Genomic DNA, 13,737 nt, shown 5'->3' on the forward strand with positions numbered 1-13,737 from the left:
GAAAATGTTTTTTGTCCTCCCCATAACATGGGAGTTGCAGTGCAACACATCTGGAGAGCACCAGGCTGGAGGAGGTTGGTTTACACTTGGATGCTATACATGTCTTCTCAGAAGTCAGTGCCACTGAGTTTCACTAGGGCTTCCTCCCAAGTGGTATAGGATTTCAAACTAATCTCATCTGAAAAGAGTTCAAGACAGCCAAACTAATCCTTTTCTGTTTCTCTGTCATTGATGAAATGATGTATTATGGAGAGATTGTGGGGAGTGAACAATATATTTTGTATAAACACATTTTAAGAAAAAACTAACATTGGTTCTTTGAAGGGCAGGATATTGACCAAAAGTTGAAAGTGCCAGCACTTGCTTTGGTTCTTCTTCGTGGTCTCTATGCATCACACATATGGGCTTTGCGCCTGCGCAGAGACCAGACCGGAACCTTCTCTAGCTGAGTGGAACGTTTTTGGCGGGAACCCCTCCCCCCACGCTACCGCGCATGTCCATGGGGTTCCCGCCCTTACCTCAGTTCTTCGTCGTCCGCCGTTGTGCCTAGACCGAAAAACTTTACCTCTAGCGTTTTCTCTGTTGATCTATTTAAAATACTTTTCTAACTTACCTTTTCTTCAGCTTTCTTCTTTTTCGTCCTTTTTCTCTCTTTATCTATATAAAAAAAAAAAAAAAGATTTTTGTAGTTAGATTTCTCCTCAGCGACTTCGGTCGTGTGAGGCCTTTATGGCAATCAAAGCACCATTTAGAAAGTGCGTCAAGTGCGGAGCTAAGCTCCCTCCGTCTGACGGCCATTCTTTGTGCATTATCTGTTTGGGAGAGGGACATGTGGTAGAGACCTGCCACCATTGTATGTCTTTTACCAAACAAACCAGAAAACACCGAGCAGACCGACTTCGCTCCGTACTTTGGGAGAAGGCTCTCAAGGCCACAGAGGCCCCTTCGATGGAAAGAACGGCGGTTCATAAGTCTGTTGCCCGTAAAACGGCAGTTACAAAGACTGTTGCGGAGAAACCGTCAGACCATAGCACTGAAGTGCAGACCAGAGCAAATAGGGCTGAGATACCCCTCACGCCTGGTCGGTCTTTATCGAGTTCTATGGCTAAAACAATCCCTAAAACAGCCAGAACTCTGATATCTTCTTCTGAGCCGGAGAAGAAAAAGAAGAAGAAGAAAAAGAGGGATGTGGAGAAATCCACCGTACCGTCACCTCGACATCGGGAATCGGCCAAGAGCCATTCCACGCCTCCTGCCGTACCGACCACTTCGATACCGAGGTCACCTTCGGTACCAAGATCTATGTCAGTACCGACGGCCACGGTACCGACATGCCCTCCAAGTTTATCAGAGGGTGAAATTCGGGATTCAGTGTCGGTAACGTCCGCTCGGCAACCTATGAGGCCGCAAGAACTCGTACAGCCTTCTCCGAGACGGACTTCAAGAACAGATTGGGACAGGGCATCGCAGTACTCTGATTCCCAGTCTAGATATTATGACTGGGAAAGATACCGTCCTCAACAATATTTTCAAGGGGACCAAGGTTACTACCAGCAGGAAGGTTATTATGCACAACCTCCTCCAACAACAAGAGTCTGCCAGTTGCCTCTGCCTTCTCCATCCGCTCAGTTAATGTCGACGGTATCGACGCCTCGACGCCGTGCACAGCAAGCAATACCATCTGCTGCATCCACTACTGTGCTGCCGCAGGACGAACAACATGGTCTGCAAGTGGTGACGTTATCTTCACCAGAGGATAGCTATCCTTCTGATTCTGAATCTCAACATTCAGTTGCCCCAGCTGCTCCTTCACCAGACGATGCAATCGAAGATGCCGATCCATCCTCGCCTTCAGACGATATGGTACGTTTTTCGGACCATATGCTTAGGATGTCCAGAGCATTGGGACTTGACATACAGGAAACAGATGAATCGGTAGTCGACCCAATTTATGATGTCTTTCAGTCGACAACGAACCAACGTTTGGCCATTCCTGTTCCTCAAGCCTTGAAACAAACGGCTCAACTGTCATGGAAAACCCCTGCAGTGACACAGGCAACATCAAAGAGATTGGAGACACTCTATAAAGTTAAGGAGGAGGATGCACAATTTTTGCTTCAACATCCTAAGCCGAATTCCATTGTAGTGGAATCGGCACAGGGACAGTCACAAAAGACTCATTCTGCACCTGTCGATAGAGAGGGGAGGAAATTGGACCAAACTGGCAGGAGAGTTTACTCGTCCTCATCTTTGGGCATCAGAGCATCGGTGTACGAGGCAACGATGGCGAGATATCAGATTTTCCTTTGGGAAAAGATGGGTTCTCTATGCGAACATCTTCCGGAGGATAAGAAGGAACTCGCAAGAGTATTCCAGAATGAAGCGACAGCCATAGCAAGGCAGCAATTGTCTACCGCTCGACATCAGGTGGATTGCCACTCAAAGTCGATGATGGGGGCCATTTCTTTGAGGAGGCACGCTTGGCTCAGATCAGCCAATCTTACTCAAGAAACGAAAGGGAGGATAGAGAGCATGCCATTCGATGGCGAAGGTCTATTTAATACAAAGACCGACGAGACGCTGGACTCTATCTACAAGGCGAGAACAACAGCCAAAAAGATGGGATTTACTGCTCCTCCTCCACAGACTCAATACCGACAGAAAAGATGGATAAGACCTCTTCCACAACAACAACGGCCCCAATACCAGCAACCAAGGCAGCAGCAGCAACAACTTCAAAGGAAACGGCCTTATCAGAGCCGTTTCCAACAGGAAAAACGTCAGCCCGACTTCTCTAAGAAGCAGCGGGTTTGACTCTTCGGCCCCAGATCCACTCCCTTTTGCGAACCGCCTAGCACCCCATTACCATCAATGGGAGTCAATAACATCAGACTCCTGGGTGCTCACTATCATCAACTCGGGCTATGCCATCGAGCTCGATGCCCTTCCTCCTTTTTCCGGCGTGAAAGTAACGACTCCATCCCCTCCTCTGCTACTCGAGGTACAGACCTTGCTATCGAAAGGAGCCATCTCTCCCGTACCTACAGAGGAAATCAACCAAGGTTTTTTCTCCCGTTACTTCACGGTCCCGAAGAAAGATGGAGGTCTTCGACCGATCATGGACTTAAGGCAACTGAACAAGTTCATCACCCCGAAGAAGTTCCGTATGACAACGGTTACTTCAATTTTGCAGCTTCTACAAGAAGGAGTTTGGTTCGCAGTGGTGGATCTGAAGGATGCGTACTTCCACATTTCCATCAGGAAGTCGCATCAAGCTTACCTGCGGTTTTCGATCGGTGCATCCCAGTACCAGTTCACCGTTCTTCCGTTCGGGTTGGCCACGGCACCGAGAGTCTTCACGAAGGTCATGGCGGTGGTATGCGCCCACCTAAGGCAGAAAGGCATTTATGTTTATCCGTACCTGGACGATTGGCTTCTCGTAGCGGACAGCAGCGAGGCGCTCCAGTCGGATATACTAACCACCCTCAACCTGTTGGACTCGTTGGGGCTGTGGGTCAACCACGAAAAGTCCATTTTGACTCCACAGCAGAGATTGGACTTCATAGGGGTAACCCTATCCTCTCGAGACGGGAGAGCATACTTACCTTCAACCAGGGCAAACACCTTGCAGCAGTTAGCCATCGACATCGAGAGCCGGCGGAAAGTATCGGCTTGGACAGTCCAGAGACTATTAGGCCTGATGGCAGCCACTACGGCAGTCATCAGGTTTGCAAGACTCAGGATGAGGGTATTGCAGGCCTGGTTTTTGAGGACTTTCGATCTCAGGCTCAATGCTCGACGAACTTACCTTTCGTTACCGAAGCAAGTCAGGGCATCGCTGAAATGGTGGTTCTCGATGTCGACTCTTCTCGAAGGCGTTCCATTCCAACAACAGGCGCCTTCGGTAACGATCACCACGGATGCATCCTTAGAAGGATGGGGAGCCCATTGCAGCTCCTTAACCTCTCAGGGTCGTTGGCCTCGATCACAGAGGGAGCATCACATCAACCATCTCGAACTCTTGGCAGTAGAAAATGCAGTAAAAGCATTCGCACAGATGATCGAGGGCAAGAATGTTTTGATCGCGACAGACAATACTACTGTAGTGGCATACATCAACAGGCAGGGTGGAACAAGATCACACCCCCTGAACCGTTCGGCACTCAGGATATGGAACTGGTGCATAAAGAGAAGGACTTACCTGACTGCGATCCATGTAGCCGGCAAGGAGAACGTCTTTGCGGACTCTCTCAGCAGATCCTTCCATGTCGACCACGAGTGGGAGCTCGACGTCGAAGTGCGGGAAAGCCTTTTTCGGTACTGGGGCCGCCCTGTTGTCGATGTCTTCGCTACCGAGGACAACGCAGTCTGCGCCAAGTTTTGCAGCAGGGCAGGAAGAGGAAAGCGCTCTCTAGGAGACGCTTTCACCAGGACTTGGAGAGGAAATCTCCTGTACATGTTTCCTCCCTTTTCACTGTTGACAAGAGTGATAGCCAAGATCCAAATGGACAACTCCGATTGCATCCTGATCACGCCGTGGTGGCCTCGACAGACGTGGTTCTCACACGCTCTTCGGTTATCGAGAGGGGATTACATCAGGCTCCCATCGACACCGAAGCTACTGTCTCGACACCAGGGCAGGGTTCGACACGCAGATCTGTCGACCCTCAAGATGACTGCATGGAGGATAACAACAACTCCTCCTCTGCAACTAGAACTTTGACTGTGGATCACATTATATTGGCAGCACTAAAGCCTTCCACTAGGAAAACTTATGCAGCAAAGTGGCAAAGATTTCGGAACTTTGCTTCAGTACAAGATCAAACACCAGAATCTTGCCACTTACCCTTCATCCTTAATTATTTATTGACACTTTTCCAGCAGGGACTTAAGCTCGCATCCATCAGGGTTCACCTTGCTGCGATTACATCTTTTCACCGGGGTGTGGATGGTTTTACACCTTTTACCCATCCAACAACCAAGAAATTTCTGAAAGGTCTGAAGAACACGATACCGACTGTGAAGACTATCGTGCCGCCATGGAGCCTGTCAGTTGTGCTGCAAGCATTGACACGCAAGCCCTTCGAGCCCATGGCTTCGACAGACCTTAGGCTGCTTACTTTAAAGACTATCTTTTTAGTAGCCATCACATCAGCAAGACGTGCAAGTGAGCTTAAAGCTCTTAGGATAGATGTCCCATACACTATCTTTCATAAGGACAAGGTTGTGTTACGCACAGACCCAGCCTTCCTGCCTAAGGTAGTGTCTACTTTTCATCTGTCCCAGCATATTTCTTTACCTGCTTTCTTTCCTAATCCAACTACACCTCTTGAGTCTTCTTTGCATACTCTGGATGTAAGAAGGGCTCTTGCTTTTTACAAAGACAGGACAGAGACATTTAGAAAGACAAAGCAACTGTTTATTTGTTATGGTGAGCCTTCTAAGGGACTCCCTGTCTCCTGCCAACGACTGTCTCGTTGGATAGTGGAGGCAATTGAATTGGCCTACTCTATTTCTAAAATAGAGTTAGTGAAACCTGTGACAGCTCATTCCACCAGAGCTGTTTCAACTTCGGTGGCCTTCACCAGAGGTGTTCCACTGACTGAAGTCTGTAGAGCCGCAACGTGGTCCACTCCCTCCACGTTTGTCAAGCACTACAGTTTGGACACCCGTGCGAGGCAGGACTGCTCATTTGGGAGGACAGTGCTTTCAGAGATCTTCAGATGATGCACCAACCCACCTCCAAAGGTATGTCAGCTCGCTATTCGCCCATATGTGTGATGCATAGAGACCACGAAGAAGAAATGCAGGTTGCTTACCTGTAACTGTAGTTCTTCGAGTGGTCATCTATGCATTCACACAACCCACCCACCATCCCCACTTGGTGGTGTGAGACTTACAAATGACACTGTTTTATTGTGGAATGTACTTTACTTTATTTACACTCATGTTTATGGGGGCACAACGTCGGACTCCTGTAAACTGAGGTAAGGGCGGGAACCCCATGGACATGCGCGGTAGCGTGGGGGGAGGGGTTCCCGCCAAAAACGTTCCACTCAGCTAGAGAAGGTTCCGGTCTGGTCTCTGCGCAGGCGCAAAGCCCATATGTGTGAATGCATAGATGACCACTCGAAGAACTACAGTTACAGGTAAGCAACCTGCATTTCTACATCTACAACGAATAGTGCCCATTTTGCTATCAGTCATGCTGCTATATGCGAGATGTGTGTGAGAGAAAAATATTGGGCAGCCCCTGTATTTGGTAAGGATGTAGAACAGTGTTCCCCATCCTGCTGTCCCAGCATTCATGACCATAGAAAATATTGACTTGCAATGATGGAAGTTGTAGTCCAACACCTTTGGAGGGCACCAGGTTGGGGAAGGGCTGCTCTAAACAAAAAAAAGAGAAGTAGGTGGCCCATCATCAATTTTCCACAACCCCACAGTCACCTCTGCATATCCTATTCTCCATCCTGTCCTCATTGTTTATCTGCTTTGGGAGAATGAGAATTTCACTGGCACTTTCTGCCTCCTTAGGGAGGATGTGGCGTTAAGGCTTGTAAGCCTTAACTCCCAATTTCCCTGCTTTTTGTTGCTTGGTTGAAAACTGTAGAGCTTTAACGTAGTTTTGTAAGATGTAGGTTTTTTGTTTAACAAATTATCTTATGTAGATAATAATCTTATCTTATCTTAATTATCTTATCTTACCTGTTTCTGCATAGCATCCCTTGTGTTTTTTTTTCCCCTTGCAGGTTTTTTATCCTTTCCCAAATGTATGCTCCATTAGTTTTTATAGAGACAGGCAAAAGGAAATGCAGAGGCAAGCATGGGTGGGAGGGAAGGCCACCCTCCACAAAGGACCCATAGCTGCAGTGGCTCCCCAGCCCACATCAATTCCATCTCCTCATGCTCTTTTTCCATGACCGTAAAAACTAATGGAACGCAATTTGTTTTGGAGTGAAAAAAGATGAAGATCAGAGAGTGAGGGAAGCCCGGACATGGGTCCTCTGCACAGGGGGCGGGGTTGTCTTCCCCCTCCCACACACACCTCCATTCTTTTTTACAAGGGCAGGCAAAGAGGTTCATGCTTCCTCAGAGTGTGTGTGTGTGTGGTGGTAATTTTTCCTAGCCCTCAAATTGGCTTGGTAAAGTTTCCCAAGTTTTGATAATTTTTGAGTTAATCTGAGAGGAACTAGCTTGTTCATATCTATCAAATACACACACATTATTATTATTATTATTATTATTATTATTATTATTGGTGGTAATAGTACTAGTAGCAACAGTATACATATTGTTAAGGATGTATTCATATGGAAATTTACATGGGAATACATTATTTGAACTATTTGGGACTTACTTCCCAGTAAGCATGCATAAAGTTGGACAGCACACTTGTTTGAAGTGTTCCATTAACTGTGCAAATTATGTTCCAATCCATACCCATTAATCCTAGCGTATAGATGGATAATTCAAAGGAACTTACATCTAAGTAAACAGGCATAAGGTTATGCTGCATTGCTGCCCAGTCACTTGTGAATAATTCCCATTGAGCTGAATGAGGTATACTTCTGTGTAAACATACACATGGTCCAGAGTGCAGAGACATGGGATTGGCGAGTGTTATGTTTGTTTGAGTAAAAGACGTATAATGATAATTCCTGTATTGAGATGCTTTCCTAAATGTAAGGAGGCTATTTACTTATTAAGCAACTGCTGCACACCAATGCACAACTGTCTCACCCACATGATATCATCATTTTTGTTGTTGACTGAAATATATTACTTAGCATTATACCCTCTTTCACAAAACAAAATGGAGTTTAATAATCTAGAGTTATGTCAGTGTCAACATGGGATCCCAGCCCCCTCCATTCTCCCTAGAATGTCATTTGAACAGTGATTTCTGTAGAACCTCTGGGGTGTTCAAAGTGCTGCACCTGCATTTTCTTTTTGTAATGTTCACAAAACCCTGTAAGGTAGGTCAGTATCATTATCGCCATATTGTAGATCAGCCTTCCCCAAACGAACTCCTTCTACTTGTTTTGGGCTATAAAAACCCATCATCGTATCCTGTCTGGGGCTGATGTGAGCTTTAGTCCAGTGCATCTGCAGGGACCCAGATTGGAGGAGGCTTTGCTACAGCTGGAGGTCTGAAGTCAAGAGCAAGTGGCTTGCCTACAGCCACGCAGTGACTCCACAGCCTTTGCAGCCACACTGATATCCCCTTCCCCTAATGGCTTTTTCTCCTTCTTAGGTCGTGACATGGCAAGCACAACCTTGCCTGGCTACCCACCCCACGTTCCACCAACTGGACAGGGCAGCTACCCAACCTCAACTCTTGCAGGAATGGTGCCTGGTAAGTTCTTCCTGGCTTCACACACGTGATTATTTCAGTTCTGATCGTACAGGGGAATAGTATGATAAATCTTCAGATTTGCCTTACTTACAGGGTGCTTCATTGTGCAGTGATCAACCTGCTCCAGGTTTTCTTGGATGGTGCTGTATTTGGAACTCTTCCAGTTTAGTTTCCAGTTGTTATTATTTCATAGTGACCATATGACAGGAAAAACCTGGATTTGTTAAGATTTTTGGTAACAAATCCGGGAAGGGGGAGGATTATTAAAAAATGTAATAATAATAAATAAAATAAATTATGAAATTTGAAGAAAAATCCAGATTTTTCCCATCCTCCCCACCCAAAGGGCAGCTCTACATTAATGGGAATTAACAAAAATGCTCACAGCTCCATCATTTTTAGAGATAAAGAGATAAACTTGGCACTGTGATAGCTCTTAAGTGGGGCTTTATCCATGCCAAATTTGAACCAGATCTGTTGATCCATTGATTTTTAGGAATTTTTTAGCTTGAGATTTAAAAAAAAAATAAAAAAAAACCCCATCATTTTTAAAGGTAAAGAGATGAAACTTGGCACCATGATAGCTCTTAAGTAGGGCTTTATCCGTGCCAAGTTTGAAGGAGATCTTTTCATCTGTTGATTTTTAGGAATTTTTTTAAGTTCAAGATTTTAAAATTATTATTTTTTAAAACCACTGGAGCCATATCCTTCAAACTAGGTTGTCAAACCTCCTCTTTGGGGTCTTGTACCTTGAGATGTTCCAGCCCTTGGCATCAAGGGGATCTCCGGTTTTTAGCTAAAAAGTGCTGAGCAAGCAGGGCACTTTTCCTGTTGCAGATTTGGTGGGCAGTCGGGCACCTGGAGCTCAGCAGAGGTGAGACGTCAACAGATCAAAAAGTGGAAAAGGAGACGTCAATCAAAGCAGCCCACAGGGCAAAACAGAACGGGCCAGAGGCCTTTTTCTCAAAGTTCCACATCATGGGCGTTGACGGGTCAACCTTAGAGAAAAACCCTCACGACCAATAGTGAGGTGCCAGTCGAGAGAGAGGCTCTCATCTTTGCAGATGTCCTGTTGCTGAGGATGTTGGAACCCAGCATGTTGTTACTTTGCTTCACTATCCCTTCCTTTCCACTTCACTTCGTTCACTTGTGAACTAGGCTCTGTCTGCCCTGCTGGCATGCAATGCAGAATGTTTGAAGTGTGTGTCAGAGAAAAATAGATTTGCGGCTTTGGCTGGCTGGCATATCTCCTAGACACAGAGCTAGACTGAAGACACAACTCAGAGATGGCTATAGCTGAGCCCTAAGAGGCTGGCATGCACACAGAGCCTTTCAAGAGCGTCTCAGAATCAAGTGTTGTTGCAGGCATTGGCTGGCTGGAGGCTTTGGCTGGCATCAGTTTCAGACAGAATCACAACTCAGAGACGGCTGTAGCTTAGCCCTGAGAGCCTTTTAAGAATGTCACAGCATCCAGGGTTGGTGCAGGCAGGGTTGGCTGTTGGCAGAGTTTTTTTAAAACCAGAGTCACTGGATGTGACCAAACTATAAGCTGGCACCCTACCCCCAGCCACAGGGAACAAGTGCATAGCCTGGTTGAACCATTGGGAGACTTTGGCAGAGAGAGAGGAAGGAGGGTTGTTTGAGGCTGGAAGCTGGAGTCATTGGCTGGCTGGCATTAGAATCATAGAATAGTAGAGTTGGAAGGGGCCTATAAGGCCATCGAGTCCAACCCCCTGCTCAATGCAAAGAGAGGCTGATGGCATCCCAGATGCACCTGTAGCTTGGCCCTGAGAGGCTGGCTTGCCACCCAGAGTGTTTTAAGAGTGAATCAGAGCCAAGTGGTTGTGCGGGAGGAGAAGGGGTAGAGGCGGCTGGCAGTAGAGGTTTTTAAAGTAAGAGTCACTGGACATGACCAAGCAATAAGCAGCAATAAGCAATATCCGTAGCCACAAGTGTGCAGCCCAGCTGGACCGTCAGGAGACTGAGAGAGAGAGAGAGAAATTGTTTGAGGCTGAAAGCTTTGGTTCTGCTGCAATGACTTAGGGCTCATCTACACCAAGCAGGATATTCCACTATGAAAGCGGTATGAAAGCGGTATATAAAAGGCAGGAGCCACACTACTGCTTTATTGTGGTATTGAAGTGCACTGACAACTGTTGGGGCCCATTGACACATCCCATATACCGCTTTCATACCACTTCGTGTGGCTCCTGCCTTTTATATACTGCTTCCATACCGCTTTCATAGTGGAATATCCTGCTTGGTGTAGATGAGCCCTTAGACAGAGAGACAACAGAGGCTGCATAGACAACCCAGAGACACCTGTTGTAACTTAGCCCCATGGTGCAGGCATGCAATGCACGGCATTAGGAAGAGGGTGCAGAGTTGCGTGTTTGTGCAGGAAGTAGACAGGAGTTCAAAGTCTGGATGTGCGAGGTAGTGTGAACACACAAGCCTTGAGAAGCTAATGTATGTAAGTGAGATGTGTGAATGGGAGAAGTAGTGTCCGCCGCCCACAACACCCACCCTAATGTTAGAGTAGAGAAACTTGTGACAATCATACACAAGGGTTTTAAAAAATTAAAATTTAAAAATAAAAAAGCCAGCCAGCCATAACAGCAGCAGCAGCTTGTAGTGGAGGATACATTGCAGGATACAGTCAGAAAAGATATTTGAGGGAAGGGGAGAATGTATCGCACAGAGTATAGCAAAAGCTTCAAAGTACAGCAAAAGCTACAAAAGTAGGAATGAGTTAAGTTTATTTCAGATACATTGAATGTCTCGCTTGTTCTTTATTCCAGTGATTTTAACATTAAGATGTTATGTAGAACAGATTTGTCTTAATTGTGTGCTGTAAAATCAGACATGTGACCAAGGCTATGTTTCGGTGAGCACCCCCCCCCCCCACTTGGTGCTGGACCCGCCCCCTTGGGGGCCGGACATGTTGTCCTCCTTTTTGGTTTTCAAAATATGGTCATGCTACATTTATCTCTATTAAATTTCATTCTGCCGAAAATAGCATTTGCCTTTCTTGCAGCCATATCGCACTGTTGGCTCATATTCAGCTTGCAATCTACAACAATTCCAAGATCCTTCTCGTTTGTAGTATTGCTGAGCCAAGTATCCCCCGTCTTGTAACTGTGCCTTTGGTTTCTGTTTCCTAAATGTAGAACTTGGCATTTATCCCTATTAAATTTCATCCCGTTGTTTTCAGCCCAGCACTCCAGCCTATCAAGATCACTTTGAAGTTTGTTTGTCTTCCATGGGATTAGCTATCCCACCCAATTTTGTGTTTTCTGGAAATTTGATAAGCTTTCCCTGCACCTCCTCATCCAAATCATTAATTAAAATGTTGCTGCTGAGGCCATCAGAGGGGAAGGAAGTGGCAGTCAGGCATCCCACCATCGTGCCTTGATCTGTATGAGGAAGAGAGAAAGGAAGAAGCTGCTGAACTCTACAGCTAAGAATCTAGAGCCTGAGTTTGCTTCTTCTTTTTCCCCCCTCCTCCCTCCCAAACTGCTTTTCTTTTGTGTCATGTTTTTTTACATTGTAAACCTGTGGGCAGGGACTGTCTTAAGAAATATTTTTGTAAGTCACCTTAAGAGCCTTTTTTTGGTGAAAGGGCGAAATAAAAGTGCTGTAATAAATAATAAATAAATAAATAAATAAATAAATAGTAAAAGACAGAGGAAAGAAATTGTGGTTCAACTACTCAATGAGGATGGCAAATTGATAACAGGGGACAAAGAAAAGGCCGAAGTGCTCACTTCCTACTTTGGCTCAGTCTTCTCCCCAAAGCGGGTTCTTTGAACGAGTTCAAATCTCCAGGACCCGATGAACTGCACCCTAGCGTAATAAAGGAGCTGGCAGAAGAACTCCCAGAACCGCTGTCTATTATCTTTGCAAAATCATGGAAGACGGGTGAGGTGCCGGACAACTGGAGGAGGGCTAACATTGTCTCTATCTTCAAAAAGGGCAAAAAGGAGGAACCTGGGAACTACAGACCAGTTGGTCTGACATCCATCCCTGGGAAAATTCTGGAGCAAATTATAAAGAAGTCAGTGCAGTGATTACTAGAAGCCAGCATGGATTTGTCAAGAAAAAATCCTGCCAGACTAAACTGATCTCATTTTTTGATCGGGTAACCTCCCTTGTGGACTGTGGGAATGCTGTGGACTTAATAATTCTTGACTTCAGCAAAGCTTTCGACAAAGTGCCCCATGATATTCTGATCAGCAAACTAGCTAAAAGTGGGCTAGATGGAACAACTATTAGGTGGATGCACAGTTGGCTACAGAATCGGACTCAAAGAGTGCTTATCAACGGACCCTTCTCAAACTGGGGGGAGGTAATGAGTGGATTTGTTACCAGGGTTTAGGCCTGGGCCCAGTGCTCTTCAACATTTTTATTAATGATTTGGACAAGGAGGTGCAGGGGATGCTTATCAAATTTGCAGATGACACAAATTGGGTGGGATACATTATATCCCGGAAGACAGAAACACACTTCAAAGTGATCTTGATAGGCTAGAGTGCTGGGCTGAAAGCAACAGAATGAAATTTAATAGGGATAAGTTCTACATCTAGGAAAAAGAAACCAAGGGCCTTGCTAGACCTGCAGGAATAAGCTGGCAGGGAGGTGGGGCGACGGCACACTAACTTTAACACGCGCCGCCCAGCCTCCTAGACGCACGACATGCATGGACAACGGAAGCCCTGCAGCATCGGCCATTTTTTAAATTTTTTTTTAAAGGGGCCACGTGCGCCCGAAGACTCTGGAGAAGATAAGAGCCTTTTTTAAAAAAAGATTAAGCCCCCCGCGCTCTCCCCGATGTCCGTGCCGCCCGTCTCCCTCTCCCCGATGTCCGTCTCCCTTTCCCTGATGCCCATGGTGCCCGCTCTCCCTTTCCCTGATGCCCATGGTGCCCACTCTCCCTTTCCCTGATGCCCATGCTGCCCATGCTCCCTCTCCCTCCACGTGTCCCGTGTCGCCCTCCCTCGTCGTTCCGTCTCGCCCTCCCTCGTCGTTCCATCTCGCCCTGCGCCCTCCCCCTCTCCTGGCGGTCTGGCCTTCCCCCCCATCTCCCCCCCCGGGATCAAACCCCCCCTGGCGTGATGGGCACAGCGCTCATATGAGCGCTGTGCCAGGTCCGTGGCTTTTCGCGGCTACTCGCGAGCGAGTAGCTGCAAAAAGCCACGGAAGTCTCTAGACGTTCTGCAGCCCCGGCCTCTGGCCGGAGCTGCGGAAAAAATGCTCCATAAGCGACTTCGCTTATGGCGCGTTAGAGGAGGCTTCAGTGCATCCTGGGGCCAGATTCCCCTGTGCGTCATGTGGAAGGACAGCAGGGAAACCGGCCCTCAAGGCGCGCTAAAGCCTCG

At 46.8% G+C, this 13,737-nt stretch overlaps 1 protein-coding gene across 2 annotated transcripts in view; it reads left to right on the top strand.

Moving 5' to 3' along the window:
• Positions 1-13,737, top strand: part of PAX2 (paired box 2) — a 211,185-nt gene that overhangs the window by 185,681 nt on the left and 11,767 nt on the right. For both annotated transcript variants that reach the window (XM_063133210.1, XM_063133209.1), the window contains one exon: positions 8,258-8,359. In XM_063133210.1, coding sequence (XP_062989280.1) covers positions 8,258-8,359 — 102 coding nt within the window. The remainder of the gene's footprint in view (positions 1-8,257; positions 8,360-13,737) is intronic.

This window comes from Elgaria multicarinata, chromosome 8, assembly GCF_023053635.1.
Source record: "Elgaria multicarinata webbii isolate HBS135686 ecotype San Diego chromosome 8, rElgMul1.1.pri, whole genome shotgun sequence".
Classification (NCBI taxonomy): domain Eukaryota; kingdom Metazoa; phylum Chordata; class Lepidosauria; order Squamata; family Anguidae; genus Elgaria; species Elgaria multicarinata.